Genomic DNA, 23462 nt, shown 5'->3' with positions numbered 1-23462 from the left:
GTACCACTCTGACAAGACAGGGTGCAGGCAGGTAAGGTCTCAGCTGGAGTACCAGATGGAGCTGGTAGACAGTTGCTTTGGACTCAGAATTGACCTGTGTGGAGGTACAGGAAGCTTGCTATCCACAATAAACAACAGTATAAAGGTAAAGGTAAAGGGACCCCTGACCATTAGGTCCAGTCGTGACCGACTCTGGGGTTGCGCGCTCATCTCGCATTATTGGCCGAGGGAGCCGGCGTATAGCTTCCAGGTCATGTGGCCAGCATGACAAAGCCGCTTCTGGCAAACCAGAGCAGCACACGGAAACGCCGTTTCCCTTCCCGCTGTAGCGGTTCCTATTTATCTACTTGCATTTTGATGTGCTTTCGAACTGCTAGGTTGGCAGGAGCTGGGACCAGTATAGATGACAACAGTATAGATGAGCCCTATTTGCCCTCTCCCTTTGATTTTTGTCATGGGAGCATGTTGACTCATGGTGTGGTCAAAAGCAGCAACGACCTGTCCTCTTATGTCCCATTGGTTGGGATATTACAGATGACCAGCTCCCCCTGTGGATATATGCATACTGTGGAAACCCTCCTACTTTGTAAATGGTTATCTCTCTGCACAAAGAGTCTCTCTCTCTCTCTCTCTCTCTCTCTCTCTCTCTCTCTCTCTCTCTCTCTCTCTCTCTCTCTCTCTCTCTCTCTCTCTCTCTCTCTCTCTCTCTCTCTTACACACACACACCGTCTCCATGCACAGATACACAGAATACATATATGCAAACAAACATATATAGATATCCATGCACACATATGCATCCATGTCTAGTAGACCCTCCTATGTTGTCGTCTAATGCTCTGGATTCAGAGTCATGTCAGGACGCCAAGCCTATCTGTCCCATGTCCCAGGGAGCTGTTAGGCTGTGGAAACTTTCAGTAGTGTTGGAGCTGGTTGCAGAAGGGAGAAGCTCTTCCTAGAATGGTCCCATCTAAGGCCCCCAGGGGTTTCAGGGCCGGATCCAAGGGGCCACTCTTCCTCGGCGATTGGGTGCATGGGAGCCGGATAGACGCCAGCACCTCCCAGACAGTGCGCCGGAAAGTCTTGCTGACAAAGCAGTAGAGGAAGAAGTTGAGGGAGGTGTTGAGCATGGCCACCATGTTGGCAACGTCCATTGCGAGGTGGACTTCCCAGTTCTGTCTGACGGAGGCCACATAGAGGTGGTAGATCATGACAACGGTCCGTGGAGCCCAGAGGATGATGAAGACAGTGGTGACGGCCAGCAGAATGGCTGTGGTCTTGCTGAGGCGCCGGTGGGGCCAGCCCGAGTGCTTGAGCTTGTAGATGATCACAGAATTCGTCACCAGGAAAATACTACAGGGGATGAAGTAGATGAGGAAGCAGTGGAGCCATTTCAGGACCTTGTCCATGGTGGTGGGTGGGTAGGCATCATGCCAAACATCCAGCCACCCGTAGAAGGGGATCCCGGTGGCCAACGATACTGCAAAGACGGCGCCAATGATCTTCCGGGTGCGCCCTGGGTAAGACACAGCCCTGTACTGCAGTGGGTGGCAGAGGGCCACGTAACGGTCCACAGTGAGCAGGACAGTCACCCAGATGGAGGCATGATTGGCTGTGAACTGCAGCACGTTGATGGTGAGGGTAAAGGCGCCCGGAACCTCGCGGCCCAAGATGGCCGCCTGCACAATGAAGCCCGCGAAGACGACAAAGACCTGGGTCATAATGTCGGATCCCGTGAGGGCCAGGAGGTACCAATAGGAGGACTTCTTGGTGCGGGCAGCCAGGCGGGTCAGCGCAACGGCAGCCAAAATGTTCACTGAAACGAGGAAGAGAGGCAAGCGAGTTGGAATAGGTGGGAGATCATCACAGAAAACAACAACCACCACCACAAGCAAGGCACAGGAACATAACTAATAGCCTCCCCCTCCACCTGCAAATCCGCTCGATTCAAAACTCAGTTTTACAAATTAAGAAAAAGAGAAATGGAAATGTGGTGGTAGTTCCAAACAGAGTGACTCTGCTAAAGACAGGCAGTGCGGCTGTCAGGGAGCCCTGGGTTCAAATCCCCACTCAGCCATGAAGCCCATTAGGTGACCTTTTGCACATTCCTTCCCCAGCTTTCCTCAATGTGCCCAATGTCTCTCCAGGCCATAACTCAGTAGCAGAGCATTTGCTTTGCCAGCCGAAGGTCCCATGTTCAATCCCTGGCGTTTCCGGCAAGGCTGGGGAATGTCCTCTGTTGGAAACTCAGGAGAGGCATTGCCAGTCAAAGCGGACCACACTAAGCTGCCAGATGGGCCAGTGGTCTAACTCAGTATAAGGCAGCTTTCTTTGTTAGCAGTGGAGGTCTCTATCCCTTCGAGATCCAAAGTCTTCTCATTTATGTTGGGGAAGCATGGGTATCTCGATTTAGGCTTGGCTCTGAACCTTCTCTCCTGCTCAGTGCTAGTCAGATTCTCCTTCATACCTCCTGATTCTCCTTCAGGGCCTCCGGTCTACTTTCCCCCAGCACAGATTCACAAAGCTACACTTGCTGAACGGTCCAAACCAGTCGCATGTCCAGGATTGTCTTATCTACATGAGCTCATGGCTCCCTCTAGTGATTGGTTCTAAAAATAATACTCTGCTTTACATAAGGGGACCATCTATTTGTCCTAAATAACATTTCCTTTCCCAAGCCAATACAGTAGCTTCTATATTTTTTCCCCTTTGTTTCCTGAAGGTATGCCATTTTTTTAGCTCATAAAATGTGTCCCCTTTACAACACAGGGAAAAAAATGTCCTTTTGATGCAGTTGGCCACAGACAAAGAGATGGGTCTCTTGTGAGTTGTGCCTTGGCAAAGTATCCCAAAGTTTGAGAATTAAGTGGCATTCATGCAGATTATAATTTAGAATTTCAGAGAACTTGGTGCCATCAACGAACACCCCCACTTTGTGCAGCATAATTCTCACTGTAGCAAGGCCACTACACAGTGGTTGAGTTTTGGCACAACATTACAATTTGCTATCTATATTTATTTCCAACCACTGGCACAACTTTTTAAAAAACCTCACATTTATTTGCATTGAAATGCGTTTCATTCTCATTACAACGTCCCAATTTTCAAAGTAATGAATTCTGTGAGAACACGGCACTCCTCTATTTACAAAGCTTAGTAGCATTTATGACTTGTGCTCATATAGAACATTTCATGACCATTTTCCATTTCCTGCTTTCCATTATGGTGTGTGAATGCTGCTAACAGTGACCCAGCTGCATTTGATTAAAAAGGTTTCTTATTTTGTAAACAAGGGGTAAATTAATCCATACCAAGCAGCAATGTATCAACAAACCCTCACTTGGAAAAAAATATGCCTTTTTAAAATTTGTTCCTTTGTTCCCTTTCTGCTCTCTCATCACATGACTCCTTGGCTTTGCATCCTTCTGAACTCCCTAAGGATATTGTGATCATTGTCAGATTTGCTTGCAAATCATTTATGTGAACACTTCTTTAACCTACTTCCCAAAGCCCTTGCTATTTTCATACCCAAATTTCCCCACCATTTGCCACTTCCTCTCACCCCAGAGCTCATGATCCACATGTTCTCAAGATTTTATTTCCTTTTTGTTGATGGGTACCAGCCGCAGGTCCTTCTCAGTGGTGGCTCCACATCTTGGAACAGTACATTTGTTTGTCCCCTTTGCATCAAAGTTTTAGGTTGGTTCCAAGAAGCATTTACCTCTGTGATTCTGTTGTGGGCTTTTATTTGTTTCATGGTTTTTTAAAGTTGTTGTGATGTGGTTTTTATTGTATCATTTAAAATTTTAAAAGCATATTTTTATTTAATAAGAATTTTTTTTTATTTCACTGCATTTCAATTCCACTTTTCTTTCAAAGCAAAGTACTGTGAATTAAAAATTCATTCACTCTGAATTGCTGCTTCTCTTCCTCCTTGTTCTTTGTACCTCTTAAGCTTCTCCCAGACACACCTGCGGAGATGGCTTGCTTCTCATCCTTTTCCTTACCTGGTAGACCCACACACAGCAGGATGCAGTAATAGATGACAGCAGCAGTGCCAGCAAGACAAGGCGATTTTCCATCCCCATCTGGGTCCCTGGCATTGTTTGCCCATGTTGCATCGGTCATGTTCATCTTTTCTTAGTACCTTCCAGCTAGGAGGGAGGCAAAGGAGCAAATGGTGAAGAATACAGTCAACTCTTGGCCTACATCATCCCAGTTTCCCACAAAGAATAAATAATAATAATAATAATAATAATAATAATAATAATAATAATAATAATAATTTATTATTTATACCCTGCCCATCTGGCCGGGTTCCCCCAGCCACTCTGGGCGGCTTCCAACAAAACACTAAAATACAGAAATCCATCAAACATTAAAAGCTTCCCTGAACAGGGCTGCTTTGAGATGCCTTCTAAAGGTCTGGTAATTGTTGTTCTCTTTGACCTCTAGTGGGAGGGCATTCCACAGGGTGGGTGCCACTACCGAGAAGGCCCTCTGCCTGGTTCCCTGTAACTTGGCTTCTCGTAACGAGGGAACCGCCGGAAGGCCCTCGGCGCTGGACCTCAGTGTCCGGGCAGAACGATGGGGGTGGAGACGCTCCTTCAGGTATACTGGACCGAGGCCGTTTAGGACACTTTGATTGAAATTCTCCCTTTGCTAAGCACGGGGTGAAAAACAACAGAAGAAGAAGAAGAAGAAGAAGAAGAAGAAGAAGAAGAAGAAGAAGAAGAAGAAGAAGAAGAAGAAGAAGAATAGTAGTAGTAGTTTGGATTTGATATTCCGCTTTATCGCTACCCGAAGGAGTCTCAAAGCGACTAACATTCTCCTTTACCTTCCTCCTCCACAACAAACACTCTGTCAGGTGAGTGGGGCTGAGAGACTTCAGTATAGAGAGATCAATATAGCAATGGATGGAGCAGCTCTTGGCAACTGTTGATTATGTTTTAACCTCCTGGTGTACTCTGTGGATCCCTAGATTGTGGCAGACCACCCTGATCGGTATCAATATATAAGTGGAGGCTCTCTCGCTTGGCCTGCTGCTAGCTGTCTTGTTCAAGGCAAAAACAGATGGAGAGGTATGAGCTGGATGCCTCTTCTCCTCCCCAACCCAGGTATGATCAGCCGCTGACTTCTGTTTCCTGAGGATTATCAGCTGGCTACAGGACTTTGAGAAATGCCATGACAGCCAATTCCCACCTTCGCGTCCAAAAGGAATGAAGGCAGGGTGCCCTCTAGACATGTAAAGGGAAGTGGTAGAAGGGTGGCACGCACAAACACACAAGCGTGTGAAATCACGCAACAGAACCCACTGCCAGTGGATTGCTGAAGCCTCAGAGACAGGAGTGGGTCCAATGATTTAAGCACCTGCAAAGATGCCCACTTAGGGAGTGGGCAGCAAGTGATCATTAAATAGAAGCAAGTTAAAATGAGGGATCCGTTTAGTACTAAACCCCCTGAGGCAGGAGCTAAGCAGAGGTATATTTGGTTGGAACGGTAGGCATAAAGTCACACAGATGGACAGCAGCAGCATGAATATTACACACACACACACACACACACACACACACACACACACACACCTTTATAATGGGTCCTGATAACTTATTCCATCCTTTCCTAGTTATCTGGACCCCTCCATACAGACCGAAGGTGTAAATAGGTGAATAAACCCTATTTCTTAAAGCTAAGACAGTCTCTGCCATGGCTCAATGCTTCAATGGAACACAGGTCCTGGGTGAGTGCCTGGAGCCCCCTGGAGTCTTGCAGAGAGTGGGGGTGGGCACCCAGCTTTTGTAACAATATGCTGGAATCTCCTGTCCGTCTATCCCATGGGTCTCGTGGAACTGAGCAAGGTAACATCACAGCTCGGGTTAATTCCAGGGTACGGGTCCACTTACCCCCTTGTCGATCATGCTACTCTGCTCAACCCACATTGCTAGAAAGGCAGACGTTTGCAGTGCCGTCCAGCAGATGGATCCTGGTGGGAATCTTACCTTGATGCCTTTGCTGCAGAAAGTGGTGCCCTGTCTTTGCTCTTGCTTCTTCTCCCTGATCAGATGGTTCAGCAGTGCATCTCCTCCTCCTCCTCCTCCTCCTCTTCCTCCTCCGTGCACCAAACCTGTAAGCCTTGAGAGCCAGCGCTGAGAGGCAAATTGTGAAATAGGCTGAGCGAGCAGCCAGAGTCTCGGAAAGAGGGAGGAGGAGCAGCAGCAGGTGTGTGCTTGATGCAGACAAACCTGGAATGAGTTGAGAGAGTGTAAGTGGGCTGGCATAGCACAGATGGAGTGGCCACAGGGCATTTTTTTTTGTCAAGCTCCTGTTGCATGGTATAAACTACATGTCGGAAGAGACAGAGCCTCAGATCTGAGTGTTGAATGCAAAATATGTGGGCAGGGTACAAATAATAAAATTATTTTTAAAAATATATATATATATTTATTGATTTTATAAAAACACGACAAAGAAAACAGAAAAAGAAACACAGAATATACAGAACAAAACAAAACAAAACAAAACGCCAACATTACAATAAAAAGAAATATCAAATCAGTCTTATATCACCAATCTTAGTCGACTTCCTCCATTCCCTCCCAACTACGCTTCCTTATCTTACTTCCTTAGTACTTTCCAAATCTTAATTGCAATCTTTTTATCAATTATCTATACCTATTTATACTCTTAATGGATTATATCAATACTGTAAATCTCCTATACCCATCTCAGAATACAATTCTATTCTATTTAAATCTTAAAATTCAATACAATAATAACTCTTAACTAAATCTTAATACCTAATAAACTTGACTAACACTCTTCTACAACCTCCCATAATAATAAAAATTATTATGTGCAGCAATAAAGCCTGTCAATTGCTATTCCTGGGATGTCAAGCCCGTTTAACATCACATACGCCTTTGAAAGATTTGTTGTGGTGTCTGAGGATCAAAACTCAATCTCACCAAACTGTAGGAGAAATGGCTAATTCAAACTGGTTGTCTTTTAAACATATCTACTCTAATATGCTGATTGAACCACTACCAAGGACCTAGCAGTTAGCAAGTGAGTATACTACCTAAAACAGGCATCCCCAAACTTCGGCCCTCCAGATGTTTTGGACTACAATCCCCATCTTCCCTGACCACTGGTCCTCTTAGCTAGGGATCATGGGAGTTGTAGGCCAAAACATCTGGAGGGCCGCAGTTTGGGGGTGCCTGACCTAAAACATCTGAAACATTCATCTTAAAGCAGCAGAGGAGGGTATGAGAGCCACATAGCATATTAAGTTACAAGCAATGCAAGCCACACTATTTCTGGGGACTGCGAACAACATAATTAGATACATGGCAACTATCAGGGCTGATAGAAATGCAGGCACATTTCTAGGCATTGTTGGAAGCAAGAAAAGAAAAACACTGTTGATTACCAACACTCATTAGGTTTTCAGTTATCAGAATACTTAGAAGCGAAGAGCTACAAGAAATAGCATTTGGCTTGATCCATCCCTCCATACTGAATTAGTGGCAAAATAGGAATTTTTTTAGGTCTTGGGAAGCAAACACTAAATGTGACTCAGAAGATCAGGTTCCTTGCAAGTTAACTTGCATATAACAACAAAAATTAAATGCACCCCAGAATAAACAGTGTATATTGACAGGACGGATGTAAAATTGAAGATACCGGTAGTTGCAGTTACAATGCCAGTGGGTTGGCAGCAAGACTGTTGGCATTTGGTTGGCCAGCTGCTGCTTTTCTTGACAAAACCATACATTTTCCTGGCTAAAGTGATACAGCCTTGCCAGCTCAAGGACTCAGTGGCACAGAGTCAACTGCAACTAAGAAGTATCCTCAGCAGGGATATACAATCAATCAATCAATCAATCAATCAATCAATCAAATTACATAGAAAAGCAAATGTCTTGGTCCAAGCTGACCTCATGACTACAACATCCAGCCTAATTTCAGTGCTTTTTTATTTTTATTCGTGTCCCTGCTTTGTGTAGCCTCTTGCCTGATGAAGAGTTCTAGAGAAATCAAAAGCTTGCCACAGTTTTGTGGCATTTGGGCGAGTCGTAATGAAGGCATTGCACATGAATGTTAGAATCAAAGTACAATTTTAAACCACACATTTGATGAAAGACACAAGTCAAGGCTCTTTTGATCTAAGGAGACCAGATTCAAAGACCAGATCAAGTCTATTTGCATATGACTAGCAGTTATGTGCTAGGAGACGGGATTGGGTGATCTTAGGCATGGGTCTATGCCCATCACATGAGCTAAACTAAACAAGAAAGCAGGTTGTTGTTGGTAGAATAAATCTTATAGGCATGACAAGTTCCTAAAACCAACAGACTTCCAGTCTTGTTTTGGACAGCCAAATACCTTCCAGTTGACATTCAGCTGGGGCTCCCTGGGTGAATTAGCTCATCAACAACAAAGGGATCAGCAGGAAAAAGCAAGAGAAACTGTATGTCTCTCGTACCCTGCTGTTGCAAATTCTTGGGTTTGGGAGCTTCGCAGCCTGAAAAGATGAGAATATGGTAGTGGGAAGTAGTGGGAGAAATTGGGATCAAATCTCCTATAATCACAGAGGGAGGAGGGGAGTTTTGTTGAAGTAATTCTCCTCCCCCACCTTTTTCATCTTCCACATTTGTCCTGCCTCATTTCAGAATAGCAAAAGATGATCAAGTTTTTGAACGACATGAAGCCTCTGGGTTTCCCACTGCCTTCCAACATGGTGGGGGTAAATGCAACTGCCCGAGGGGGGTCACACAACCCCATGAAATTCATTTAATACAGCTCATTTGCTCAGTTCCACAGGCAACAGGGTTTACCAGGAGGTCAAGGAAAGTTACAGGATTCATTAGTATTGTAACACCTCGGTCAACTTTAGCAACTGGAACTTAATCAGTAACAAACTGTACTGTGTCCCTAAGATTCCTTAAAAGAACTGGTGAGACTACAGTGACTTTCTCTAACCACCGATTTAAGAAGCAGACTGTTATTTTACCTGGCTTGATTACAAAGTTTTAGAAAAGCATTCTGAAGGGGGAGGGGGAATGTAATTCACAAAACTGGCTGGTCAGTGTACATGATTTTGCCCTTTCAAGCCAGGCGATCAATGTTTTGGGATGCTCCTCACACAGTTAAAAGGTAAAGTACCTCTGACAGTTAAGTCCAGTTGCAAACGGCTCTGGGGTTGCGGCGCTCATCTCGCTTTACTGGCTGAGGGAGCCGACGTTTGTCTGCAGACAGTTTTTTCCAGGTCATGTGGCCAGCATACCTAAGCCACTTCTGGCGAAACCAGAGCAGTGCACAGAAACGCCGTTTACCTTCCCATTGGAGCGATACCTATTTATCTACTTGCACTTTGATGTTCTTTTGAATTGCTAGGTGGGAAGGAGCTGGGGCCGAGCAACGGGAGCTCACCCCGTTGCGGGGATTCGAACCACCACCTTTTGATTGGCAAGCCCAAGGCTCATCCACTAGAATCATAGACTATGCTTGTCCTACCCAAAGACCATCTCTGTTGGAAGATGTCTTCTGTCACTTCTCAAACACAACTGCAGAGGGGAAACTGTGCTTGTACAGGATGGTTGTATTTGGGTATTAAAAGGTAAAGGTAAAGGGACCCTGACCATTAGGTCCAGCTTGACCGACTCTGGGGTTGCGCACTCATCTCGCATTATTGGCCGAGGGAGCCGGCGTATAGCTTCCAGGTCATGTGGCCAGCATGACAAAGCCACTTCTGGCAAACCAGAGCACATGGAAACGCTGTTTACCTTCCCGCTGTAGCGGTTCCTATTTATCCACTTGCATTTTGACGTGCTTTCGAACTGCTAGGTTGGCAGGAGCAGGGACCGAGCAACGGGAGCTCACCCCGTCGCAGGGATTCGAACCGCTGACCTTCTGATCAGCAAGCTCTAGGCTCTGTGGTTTAACCCACAGTGCCACCTGGGTATTAGGTTTCTTTTAAATATGTTTTTGAGACACTGGTTTCTTCATTTTTGTGAGCTGAATTTTATGGTTTGGATTTTATAGCTTTGTGAGCCACCTTTGTGGCTGAAAGGCAGCACAGGAATAAGCTCTGCCCTATCTTTTCTGCCATTGGGTCTAAATTTTTAGACCCAGGTCTTGAGGAGGGAAAGCCATCTGGTCTGAGTTGCGGAGAACTGATTTTCCACGGGCTACTTGTGTTAGGACGACCCTTTTAAGCAGCGTGCAAGGTTTGCTTGGGCAGTTTGAATCAATTTTTTTGAAGTTTGAGCCGTTCAGTCTGATAAACAAGTAACATTGTATTGTTACTATGAATACCTTGGAGGTTTTCTTTGTATTGCTGTTTTGTATTGATTGTTTTTGTTGTTTTACCTACGGGAGAAGCAGATCGATGGACCCACTCCCTCACAACATAAACCTTCATTTGGCAGAAAGTACACAAAATGGGGGAAAATGAGGCACCCGACATGTGAAGCCACCCTCACCCCCCCCCACTAACAAATTATACCATGTGTATATTTGTAGACAAGCCTTTTCTCCAACCTGGTTCCATCTAGATCTTGTTGGACTGTAGCTCCCATCATTCTTGGCAGTTGTCTACGCTGCCTGGGGTTGGGAATTGCAGTCGAAATTCCTGGACTGCCGGAGGACACCACATTGGGGAACGCTGCTGTGGCTACAGCCTCTCCAATCCTCTAACTCAGAAGTAATTAAAAGGTAAAAGTAAAAGACCCCTGGATGGTTAAGTCCAGTCAAAGACGACTTATGGGGATGCAGCGGTCATCTCACTTTCAGGCCGAGGGAGCCGGCGTTTGTCCACAGACAGCTTTCCAGGTCATGTGGCCAGCATGACTAAACCGCTAATGGCGCAACGGAACACCGTGACAGAAGCCAGAGCGCACGGAAATGCTGTTTACCTTCCCGCCGCAGTGGTACCTATTTATCTACTTGCACTGGCATGCTTTTGAACTGCTAGGTTGGCAGGAGCTGGGACTGAGCAACGGGAGCTCACCCTGTTGCGGGGATTCGAACTACCGACCTTCTGATCGCAAGCTCATGAGGCTCAGAAGTAAGTCCTATGGAGTTCACTACTTTCCCGGGAAAGTAGTGGCTATAGGACCTCCACTGCTGGACTAGAGCCACTGACCTCATGCAGCAGGACTCTTTTCCTGTGTTCTTAAGAACTACCCTGTTTCTCATATTTTAAGGCATCCCCATAAAATAAGCCATAGCAGGATTTTTAAGCATTCGAGGAATATAAGCCATACCCCGAAAATAAGACATAGTGATAGGTGCAGCAGCAATGCCAGCCGTGGCAGGAGGAGGAGGAAAAAAATAAGACATCCCTTGAAAATAAGCCATAGTGTGTTTTTTTGAGGAAAAAAATAAATATAAGACATGTCTTATAATGTGAGAAACACGGTACAGCGTAAGCCCCCAGCTGTCCAGGACACTCAATGACAATGGCTGAGTTGGAGAGGGGGTCCTGTTTCTGGTCACATAGCCCCTTCTGGCCACTTTCACAGCCCTTGGGTGCTTGCCTTGTGTAAATATCACTAGGTGCTTAAGCAGTGAACTGATGGACTGATAGAGGAGCTTTGCACTTGCCATCTCAAAGTAAACAGAAGCTGCCACTCAGTGCGAGAAGGCTGGAAAATCACCAGCAAGGAAAGAAACATCCCACCCTCTCAGTTCCTGCCTCTGCGTTCTCTCTCCCCTGCTCACCAGCACACCTGCAAGCTCAGGTAAAGAGATTTCTCTGGGTGCCTGTGGGAAACAGACAGTTGGAATCATAATGCAGCACCCAGAGCAATATTTTTATATGCCTTGTGACTGATGATTGTGCAAAGAGGAGGCAGAGCAAATAAAAACAGAATAAACCTATTGATATTTTGTGGATGTCGGTGCACCCATTTGTCTAGACATCCTGTTAATTTGCTGGGCTGTGTAACTATGACTGTGCAGAAAAAGTTTAATCTTACAGCGGAGGATATTCTATCGAGCGATATGCCTACTGTACGGAAATTAACAATGGGACAACGAAAATGGACCCTACGCACTCCAAATGGTGGCCAAGAGATCGGTTTTGATGAATTGGAAGAATAAAGATATGACACCCTTTAACCAATGGATTGACAACAGGACGTCACTTGCAACCTATGAACAGACTGCTAGCATTGGAAGATGTACCATAAATGTAGCACAGGTCCTGCAGCAAGAAAAGTCAGCGGCTTTGACCATCGGCTGAGTCATTCGCCCTTCTGTGCGAATGAATCACCTTACGTAAATCATTTCCAAGACAATTTGCCTCTGATGCTTAGCGCTCACAGGTGGAAAAGGGCAACACCAGGGTACGGAGGAAAAGTGCTAAGCAGCTTTGTTGTTGTTGTTTAGTCGTTTAGTCGTGTCCGACTCTTCGTGACCCCATGAACCAGAGCACGCCAGGCACGCCTGTCTTCCACTGCCTCCCGCAGTTTGGTAAGACTCATGTTCGTAGCTTCGAGAACACTGTCCAACCATCTCATCCTCTGTTGTCCCCTTCTCCTAGTGCCCTCCATCTTTCCCAACATCAGGGTCTTTTCCAGGGAGTCTTCTCTTCTCATGAGGTGGCCAAAGTATTGGAGCCTCAGCTTCAGGATCTGTCCTTCAAGTGAGCACTCAGGGCTGATTTCCTTCAGAATGGATAGGTTTGATCTTCTTGCAGTCCATGGGACTGCAAGCAGCTAGTTGCATATAATTGCCCACCGCAGAAAGAGGGCCAATAGAGAGAAGCTTCTAGAAGCAGACAGTCTGAACAGGAAGCAGTTGGCTCTGTGTGGAAACAGCTCAGCTTGGCTCAGCTTGGCTCCCGCTTGCTTGAACAAAGTCTTTTTTTACAAGTATTTTGTACCAGTTGTCCATCATATATATTCCCCGTGATGGTCCTGATGAATCTTGCCCTTTGCAGGATCTCACCCACAGGAAGCACACCTATTCCTGCCAGCCACCACTAATTGCCCAAGGCCCTAGCGCTGTTCCTTCCCTTACCGCTTAGCTTCCCCATCCATCCATCCATCCATCCATCCATTCCCTCCCTCCTTTCTCCTTTATGCCTGCCTGCGTTGCCTCAGCAAGCTGTTGTTTTTCACGCTGGTGGTTAAATGAGCCATTGGCAGATGGCCTGTCAAACAATTAACCTACAAATGGCAGGCAGTGCCGAGCACCATAGCGGATAATAATCCAAGAATCCATATTTGCCCAGTTTGGCAGCCTTACTTAGCGGTAGATAGTGGCGCGTTCAGGGTGACAGCGCAGCCGTTCTTTGCACCTAAAAAGGCCAAGGGGTGACTTTGCTTTTTGTCCCTGTATCTTTCTGAAATCACATCTCCATCTTCTCAGTTCAGAACACTCAGCTCCTTTCCAGGGGAGTCACTACCCCCCCCACCCCCCATAAAATATTGTCTATGCTGGGGAACTTGTTCCTATGCAGGATAGATGGATAATGGATTTCAAGCCTCAATATGGCATACCAGAAAGGGGCAATTCTATTACAAAGGAAGGTAGATTTGAAGGAGGATTGTTCTACCATATTTTCCAGAGACACAAACAGATTTACAGAAGCTGCCCCGGTTTCTGATTTGATAATGCAGTGTCCCATTTTTCCTTAGGATGTCTCTATTTTCATCGGAGAAAAGTCAGAGGGTATAGTAGGATGCCCCCAGTTTCATTGGAGAAATGTTGGAGAGCATGGAGTTATGTGACCTCGAGCCAAGGGGTCACATAACCTTTAGAAGACATCTGAAGGCAGCCCTGCATAGGGAAGGTTTTTTTAAAAAAATCTTTAATGTTTCATTATGTTTTTACTAGTCTCATTCAGCCCATTAAATAAATGGGTGCTAGAACATTCGGCCTGTTTCGGCGACGGCAACACGTGGGGGGGGGCGCGATTGGCTCCTCCCACGGCCGCCGCTTCGTCGGGGCGCTCCGCTGAGCCCAGCTGGGCAGCGGGCGCCCAGGAGAAGGCCGCGATTCTTCTGAGGACCGCGAGGGAAACGGTAGGCAGAGGGGTGGGGGGAGAGCGTGTGTGTGCGCGCGCGATGCCCGCTTGCTGCTGGTCGCGGGGGGCGTAGGGGGGGGAAGGAAAAGGAAGCAGCCTCCTCGTGCAGTGAGGCGCTTGTCCGTCCGGGAGCAGCGGTTGGCAGAGGGGTGGGGGGTGGGGAGAGTGTGTGCGTGTGTGTGCGCGCGTGCGTCCGGTCTCTGTGTCCAATCCCTGTGTCCATGGGGCACATGCGCAGTAGCGCGGACACAGGGACTGGATGCAGAGACACAGGGACTTTATTATATAGGATATGAGTTGTACGCCTCCCAGAGTGGCTGGGGCAACGCAGTCAGATGGATGGGCTATAAATAACACTAGTGTTGTTGTTGTTGTTAGTCGCCGTCGCCGTCGTATTGAATAGGACATCCCTATTTTTATTGAAGAAATGTTGGAGAGTATGCTTTGGCCCAGGAGAAAGAGATGCCTCTTTTTCCATTTGACATGGCATCACTGCTCTTGGCACTCAGGAGTGCTCCTTCCTGTTTCTTACTAAGATTGCATAGTAATAGTGCCACACCAGAGGGAAAAGATGCCCTTTTAGAAGTAAGTTGATGGAGTTAGGGAGCTACTCTCACCATTGCAGCAAAGGGCTGGGAGGAGAGGTGGGTGGGAAACTGTGTTTTTCTACCCATTGCCACACGTGGCTAGAGGGTATATACGGTCACTGTTAGACTAAATACAAAGGAAGGAATGGGAGGGGAGTCATGTCACTCACCGCTAGTGATGTTGCAGCATAACAGGGACGGATGACACTTCCAAGATCACATTTGGCCCACTGTAGCAAAGGGGATGTGATCGCTTGCTTGGGCGTGGGTGGGGAATCATCTAATTTCCATCAGCAAGAAAATGTTTTAGTTTGAGGCTTGGGGAAATGTGATATCCTGTATTTTTATGCAAACCCCTCCCCCCAAAATATTCACATCATTCGCTTGCAGAACTGCATCACAACATTTGGAGAAGTGCGAATTTCAAAGGATGGACGGTGTTTCGGAAGATGCAAATTATGTAGGTTTGCGTTCAGTCTGAACTGAGCGGAGTTTCTCCTCCCTCCCTAGCAAAGGCTGGCGTCGGTCCAGAGCTATTGGCATGCCCAGTGCTGAGACACAGGTCAAGGGCTCTTCCACCCCTCCCAGTTTGAAGAGTGGACACTGCTCTCAAGATGGGGGAGTTGAACTTTAGGGGAGGGGAGTTCTTCCTTTAATGCACTCCTGCACCTCGCCATGCAAGAGAATGAAATGAAATGAAATTGCTCGGGCAGTGGACCTGTCCCAGCTCTCTCTCTCTCTCTCTCTCTCTCTCTCTCTCTCTCTCTCTCTCTCTCTCTCTCTCTCTCTCTCTCTCTCTCTGCATAGGCTTTTTCTATCTGAAATGAACAGGAGGGTGGATTGAAAAGACTGGCTCTGCAGACTATTCATGTGGCCACCAGGAGACACTCTTACTCAAGAAACGAATTGCATGAAGTCCGATTCTCTGGCCTCTTCAGAAGCAAAAGGAAGAGAGAACCAGATCTCCCTCCACCCTATTCCTGATAGATAAGGCTGAAATGATATTGATTATTAGGATTCTATAATCTCTCTCTCTCTCTCTCGGTGTGTGTGTGTGTGTGTGTGTAGGTTTGCAGCCACAGCCAATCAAACTTTGTAAAGTCTTGTTTTAAGGATACTGCGTGTTGCTGGGGGGGGGGGGAGTACATAAATTTGATTACTAGGTTATTTTTAATTGGATTAACGTTTGTTTTAAACATTTGATTAGATTACACGCCTGGTATTTGCTGTAGTGTACCTACTTAAGAGCACTTAAACCAGACGAAGTACCCTTTTATGCACTTAAGAACCCATGCAGTCCCAGTGCGGGTAGAATGATTTGTTCAACTTTTCAAATGCGTGTTTGTTGATGAAGTAGGGGAAACTGTTTCTGCTGGTGACTATGCTGGTGACTATTATTTTGAGCAGGGTGCATGTGTGAATCCAATGTCCCAGATGAATCGACATGCCCACTGCACAGCCCAGGACCTCCATACACACCGGCCACGTTCGGTCCCCAGGGAGGTCACTTTGGCCCTGCTAACACAGCGGTTTGACTTCACACCTGGAGATGCACTCCATTGTCTCTGCAGACAGATGCCAACACCAACACCTTTGTCAGTCTGTGTATCACCTGTGCGTAGGAAAATGCCACCTATGGGCCATCAGAGCTGTTGTCCAGAACTATTTTTGTTCCCCTGCCTAGGAGTTACTTCCCCCCTCCTATGGATTTATGGAGCCAATAGCCCCACTCTCCATGCTCCCATGAATCTGCTACCGTGCCGTGCATCATAGCAGCCAACACCACAAACCCCACTCTCCTCCTTATCACCAGCTTTTTACATCCCATCTGTGTGTTTCCAAGCATAATTCTGCCTGCTCCACCTCTTCTCCCAGCGAGAAATAATAGCCCTGAGTCAACAAAGCGAGTGCAGCTAATGGTGAGTAAACACACTCTAAATTTCCTGGGATCAATATGAAGTGGCTCTTCATAGAAGGCCCTGGTACTGGTTTTAGGATGCTGCTGCAATTGTGAGCTGAACATGTGGTCCTAGGAAACATGGACCATGTTTGCTTATCAGGAACACCACTGGTTTGGCGATTCAGGGCTATTAGCCTCTTATTGGATGAAAAGAAGCACAGAGGATAAAGAAGGACTGCAGCAGATCCCAACAGGAGCAAACACGAGAGGCTCTGGGGGTGACAGGAGGAGGAGGAGGCTAGGAGAGCCTCCTCCCACCCTTCCTGTGCACAACAGGCTTGTAAGGTGGAACAGTAGCAACTTGACTATCTGGTCATCGCTGCCACCACCAGTCCCTTTCAAACTTGCAGCTGTAGCTACCGTAGGTGATCTTGCGCCCCTGGCAGAACTGTCCAGATTGCGCCCCCTGGCCACTGACACATTAGCTCTTCTTTCCGCCTCTCCTCCTCCACCACCATCCCATTCAATTCACCCTCTATTAAAAACCTTTTCTTATGAGGCTACGAGAAGCCAAGTTACAGGGAACCAGGCAGAGGGCCTTCTCGGTAGTGGCACCCACCCTGTGGAATGCCCTCCCACCAGAGGTGAAAGAGAACAACAATTACCAGACCTTTAGAAGGCATCTCAAGGCAGCCCTGTTTAGGGAGGCTTTTAATGTTTGATGGATTTCTGTATTTTAATATTTTGTTGGAAGCCGCCTAGAGTGCCTGGGGGAACCCGGCCAAATGGGCGGGGTATAAATGATAAATAATAATAATAATAATAATAATAATAATAATAATAATATTTATGGACATTTTTAAAGCCGATTTTGCGCCCCCCCCTCGCCTGTGCCCCTGGCGGGGCCCCACCTCACCACCCCCTAGCTACGGCCCTGCCTCAGACAAGAAGGGACTCTAGGGTGCAAACAGGGTCATAAATAACTTCCCCATTGCCATCACGAACCCCCCTCCCTTTCTAAAAGGATGTCTGGAGGCGGTCTCAAACACCACAACAGCACAGAGTTTTGCACTTAAGATGTATGAAACAAAATTAAAAAATTCCTTCCAGTAGCATCTTAGAGACCAACTAAGTTTGTCATTGGTATGAGCTTTCATGTGCATGCACACTTCTTCAGATACACTGAAACAGAAGTCACCAGACCCTTATATATAGTGAGAGGGTGGGGAGGGGTATTACTCAGAAGGGTGGTGGGAATGGGTGATTGGCTGATAGGTGTGGTAAACCTGTTGATGACTGTTAATGACTGCAATTAGTCTTACAGGAAAAAGCAAGGGGTTAGATGGCTAAAAAATTTTTTTATCATGTATAATGAGATAAGAATCCAATGTCTCTATTCAGACTAGGTCTCTCCATGGTTTTAAGTTTGGTAAAGGTAAATGGACCCCTGACCATTAGGTGCAGTCGTGACCGACTTTGGGGTTGCAGCGCTCATCTCGCTTTATTGGCCAAGGGAGCCGACGTACAGCTTCCAGGTCATGTGGCCAGCATGACTAAGCCGCTTCTGGCAAACCAGAGCAGCACACGGAAATGCTGTTTACCTTCCCTCCAGGAGTGGTACCTATTTATCTACTTGCACTTTGACGTGCTTTCGAACTGCTAGGTTGGCAGGAGCAGGGACCGAGTAACAGGAGCTCACCCCATTGCGGGGATTTGAACCGCCGACCTTCTGATCGGCAAGTCCAAGAGGCTCAGTGGTTTAAACCACAGCACCACCCGCGTCCCACTTTAAGTTTGGTAATAAGTTGCATTTCAGCAACTTCTCTTTCCAGTCTATTTCTGAAATTCTTTTGTAGTAAGACCGCTATTTTGAGATCTTGTATAGAATGTCCTGGGAGATCGAAGTGTTCTCCTACTGGTTTTTCTGTCTTGTGATTCCTGAAGTCAGATTTATGTCCATTTACCCTTAAGATGTATGCTTGCCTCTGCCATCTGGGCCGGATTGAAGAGGAATCGGTTTCGGCAATAACTGTGTCAGTAAGCAAACATCTGGAAGCTCAGTGTCTAAATCCGCAAAGGATACCCGGAAATAGCAGCCCCTGCCACCACCAACGCCATAGGGATTTAAACCTACGTGTGATAATTTCCTGCACTGTTTATAGTCCCAGAAGGCAAGCGCTTGAACCAATTCCTCTGCCTCAGGTCCCCAGAGTAGTGCCTTTTGACCTTGGCCTGCTAGAATCAAGGAGCAGGAGGGCCTGGGCAGATGACCAGAGCCAACAGCCTTTTGCGCAGGGCAGCGGGAGAGAATGATATTCCCTGTGGCTGAATCTACCCTGGCAGTTAGTTCACGTTTTGACTCAGGAATGCAATAGTATGTCAAGAGCAGGGCCATTTTCCCCATCAGCTGTGGCATCCACAGGGGATCACTTCCTTCAGTGATCAGCTTTCATTCTTAAAAAACAACAACCCCGCGCACAATTCCTTAGCTCTTTTATTTGTCAAAACATAAGGGGAAGTGTGCAGGTGATATTAAGTACAGTAGTCAATGTGCTTCATGCTTTCATGTACTCTGGCCAACCAGTGCAAAGGCACTAGGCTTCTGCTTGTGGCTTCCTGTCCCTCCTGGCATTAGGTAATGTCCACTTGCCTTGGCAGCAACATATCTCTGGGGATCTAAAGGGAAATCCATATGTACCTTTTGTTTTTCTGGCTGTGCCAGTTGCACCAAAGAGCTCAAAAATGGCACAAGGTTATGCTTGGGAAAAGGGCGGTGGGCGTTGACGGAGATTTGCACAGGGAACAAAGGGCATCAGAGCTATGACAATTCACCCTCCAACATTTCTCCAACAGGGACACCCTATTCATTCATTCATTCATAAACAAACAAACAAACCAACAAACAAACAGATAAAATTATTTATATCCTACCCATCTGACTAGATTGCCGATCTGGGTGACTTCCAACACTTATAAAACATAGCAAAACATTACACATAAAAAAAGCTTCCCTATACAGGGCTGACTCCAGATGCATGGGCGCAGGCAGGGGGGGCAGGAGGGGGCAGTTGCCCCCCTAGAAGCAGGGCCACTGGCCAGCCTGCCCCACTGCCTGCCCGGTGCCGTCTCCCTTCTCCCTGGCTGGCTGTGGGGCGGGCAGAGGGAAAGCCCAGAACCGTGCAAAGCGGTTGCCTGGCTTTCCCTCCGCCCGCCCCGGCGATCGCAGAGGGGGAGGAGGGAGTCGGAGCAGCCCGATTTCGATCGCCGGGGCGGGTGGAGGGAAAACTGGAAAGGGAGAAGGGAGCTTTCCTTGCCCCTCCCCCCACCCCTTGGCCCTGTCCCTTGCCCCCGCCCCTTGCCCCCCTAATTTTCATCCTGGCTACGCCCCTGTTCAGATGTCTTATAAAAGTTGGACAGTTCCTTATCTCCTTGGCTGGCTGGCTGGCTGGCTGGCTGGGTGTGGGCGTCGCAGAACTCCCTACCCTCCAACATTTCTCTGATGAAAATAGGGACGCCCTAAGGAAAAGCGGGACATCCCGGGATCCACTCAGAAACTGGGGTGGCTTCTGTAAATCTGGGACTATCCCTGGAAAATAGGGACACTTGGAGGGCCTGCTATGAGTTATTAAGAACTTGGGTGGCATATGTGCCCTGAGTGTGTGGCCATGTAGGAGTGATAGGAAAGTTGCATTGAGAGCACTGGAGAGTTGTGAACAAGTCATGGGCTGGATCCTTCCTTCCAGCCATGCTGCTGTGGGTGAGAATCCCATCACCGTGTCCTCTTGCCAGTGGGAGTCACATTGACACTCCCTCTGTGTGTGTGTATCTGTGTGCGCATTGCCTCATTCCCACCCAGTGCTACCCCTGCCCCAGGGCCACGCTCCAGCAGACTCGATGACCTTCATTCATGCCCCATCCAGTTTGGTCACAGCTGGAGGAATATTAGCCTGTTCCCATTTATTGAGTAGCTGTCTGGACTGATGGGATTCATGCTGGCATCTGCTTTTTGTATTAAGCAGGCAAGTGAAGTGTAAACTCTCCCACCCGCCTGAGCACAAGCCTTTCATGTCTGGCCTTGCTGCTTCATGGACACCTCTTTCTGCGATGTCAGGGTCAACCAGCCGAGTTATTTTCACAAAGAGAAGCAAACAACAACAACAACAACAACAACAACAACAACAACAACAACATTTATACCCCTCCCATCTGACTGGGTTACCCCAGCCACTCTGGGCGGCTTCCAACATATTAAAACAGGAAGACCTCAAACATTAAAAACTTCCCTGTACAGGACTGCCGTCAGATGTCTTCTAAAAGTCAAATAGTTATTTATTTCCCGACCACTGGTCCTGTTAGCTAGGGATCATGGGAGTTGTAGGCCAAAACATCTGGAGGGCCGTAGTTTGGGGATGCCTGGCCTAAATGGATATAAGAAACTGGTTCCAAAAAGGTAAGTTAAGTAATTTCTGTAGAAAATTAAATTTTAAAGGGTAAAGACCTGGCTCATAAGTACAATGGGAGAGGACAGACTGACTGGGTTGTGTTTGATGAGTGTCCATCAGATATTAGTATAAGAGATGTAACTAGAATAAAATTTTAAAAAATTCAAGCAAATAATTGTAATAACTACCGTAATAAAGCACTGCTATAATTATATATAAATTTCTTAAAATTTTGGTTTCATTCGCCTTTTCCATGCTGAAATGTCACAACCTGAACGACCATGGCTTGCCTTCCCCCCCAGTTTTGATCCTGGTTACGCCCCTGGTGGCATTTGTCATTGACACCCAGATGTTGGAAGCATAGTGGTCAGAGTGTTAGACCATGTGGGGGGGGGCAGGCCATATTTTTTTTTGGGGGGGGAGAATGAATTCCTATACCCCACAAATAACCTAGAGATGCATTTTAAATAAAAGGACACATTCTACTCATGTAAAAACATGCTGATTCTCGGACTGTCCGCGGGCTGGATTGAGAAGGCGAATGGCCCGCATCCGGCCCCTGGGTTGCCTACCCCTGGACTAGGACCAATGGCCTGACTTAGTATAAGTCTGCATCAAAATTATTCAAGTCTGTCCTCTGTCACAGACTCCCAGGAGGATGCTTGTTATCTGTCTCTCTTTCTGGGCCAGCTGATGGTCCTGTTTGCATGTTAAAACAACAACAACACTGGTTGACGCAATCCAGGCTGCCATTTGTCTTATGGAGCAGTCCTCTGATTCCATTAAGGATTCCATCCCTTTAATGCCATGGCTCCAACTACAGCATCGTCATGCTGCAAATTCTCAAAAAGGCATTGTTATGTACTGAGCTGAATCCTAGAACAATAGGATTCAGAATCAGCGGGAGCTACCCAATCCAACTCCAGGTGGAAGTGAATCCGCAACCTGATTGGCCTGCTGGAGCAGCCAATCAGGCGGCTGGCAGAAGTGAATCTGCTACCTGATTGGCCTGTAGGAGCAGCCAATCAGGCTGCAGGCAAAAGTCAATCCACAATATAATTGGCCCACAGGTGTAGCCCTGAAGTAGCCAATCACGCAAGGCCCATTGTGTAAATAATGTATATAAGCAGATGGTTTTGGGAAAAGAGCCATTCGTCTTCTCTTCTCCTCCTTGATGACTATGAGCTGAATAAAGAGCATGAAATTCACTCTTGACTCCGAGTATATTTCAGGCATCTTTTCAAATAGGGCTTTGCTTCTTTTAAGCTTGATTGGGTGGTCCAATACGGACTCTTCACCTGAAAAACCTGAGTTGCCACGCTCCCAAACTGGCTGTTTGCCAATGTTTCCTCATACTCATCCGAATTGCCTAGTAGATTCTGGGCCATCAAATAATGTGGACGTCTATATGGAAACTAGGGCTCTGTGGGCCAAGTCACGATGGACTCAGGTCTACAGCAGGCTGACAGCATTGTTTGCAGAATTGCAAGCCACTGTGGCGCTGTGGTTTAAACCACTGTGCTGCTTGGGCTTGCCGATCGGAAGGTTGGCAGTTCGAATCCCCGCGACGGGGGGAGCTCCCGTTGCTTGGTCCCAGCACCTGCCAACCTAGCAGTTCGAAAGCACACCAGTGCAAGTAGATAAATTGGTACCGCTCCGACAGGAAGGTAAACGCCGTTTCCGTGCGCTGCTCTGGCTTCGCCAGAAGCGGCTTAGTCATGCTGGCCATATGACCAGAAAAACTGTCTGTGGAAGAGGACAAACGCTGGCTCCCTTGGCCTGTAAAGTGAGATGAGCGCCACAACCTCAAAGTCATTCGCGACTGGACTTAACTGTCAGGGGTCCCTTTACCTTTACCTTTTATGTGTCTGCTTGGATGCAGCAATACAACGCCAGGCTTTCCTTGGTTGCAGCCAGGCGGTGGTAGTGACTTGTAATGTACTTCCCTCCCTCCCTTCTTCTTCTTCTTCCGCATGACTATTTCAAATACAGTACCATCACATCTTACACATGTTTAACTTGCACGATTTCAACCAGGTACAGTTGAAGGCAGGCTGGTTGAAAGTGCGCAAGTTAAATCCAAGCAAGGTGGAGAGCTTAAAAGCTCTTTTTGCCCAAGCAGATCCAGCGTGAAAAAAAGCTCTCTGCTTTGCTTGATGGGCAAAGCAAAACAAAGCAACACTTAGTTTTGTTTTGAGTCCATAGGCTCTAGCAGATCTGGGGATTCTTTCTTTCTTTTTGTATATAATTTTTATTAAATTTACTGTTTTACAATGTGAAATACTAATTTTACATCCTTAAGATATCAATAACTTCCCTTCTTCTCTTTCCATGGTTCATTTTACATATCATAAATCCCTGCATATTTTACAAAAACTATGCCATTCTGTATTCCATTACTGCACCCATCAAAACTTATTTACACTGTTGAATTTATCTTGATGCTGCCAGCATTTTCAGCTGTACACAATCCTTTCCCAAATATTCAATAGACATTT

The 23462-nt window shown here is 46.8% G+C and overlaps 1 protein-coding gene across 1 annotated transcript; it reads right to left on the bottom strand.

The window, feature by feature from the left end:
• Positions 1 to 810: 810 nt before the first annotated feature.
• On the bottom strand, positions 811 to 4134 carry GPR142 (G protein-coupled receptor 142). The gene is made up of 2 exons (XM_035104102.3): positions 4008 to 4134; positions 811 to 1816 (listed from the first exon to the last, which is right to left on the bottom strand). Exons 1-2 carry the CDS (start codon positions 4132 to 4134, stop codon positions 915 to 917), a joined length of 1029 nt encoding a protein of 342 aa, XP_034959993.3. The 3' UTR covers positions 811 to 914.
• Between the last annotated feature and the right edge of the window lie 19328 nt (positions 4135 to 23462).

Source organism: Zootoca vivipara, chromosome 2, assembly GCF_965207765.1.
Source record: "Zootoca vivipara chromosome 2, rZooViv2.hap1.1, whole genome shotgun sequence".
NCBI classification, from domain to species: Eukaryota; Metazoa; Chordata; class Lepidosauria; order Squamata; family Lacertidae; genus Zootoca; species Zootoca vivipara.
This window is presented reverse-complemented; position numbering and strand designations above follow the sequence as displayed.

Excerpts from the sequence above, each read along its gene's own strand:
- GPR142 (XM_035104102.3), bottom strand. The coding sequence starts at position 4,134 with ATGAACATGACCGATGCAACATGGGCAAACAATGCCAGGGACCCAGAT. Across the intron at positions 1,817-4,007 it reads GCTGTGTGTGGGTCTACCAG|TGAACATTTTGGCTGCCGTT; the intron begins GTAAGGAAAAGG and ends TCCTCGTTTCAG.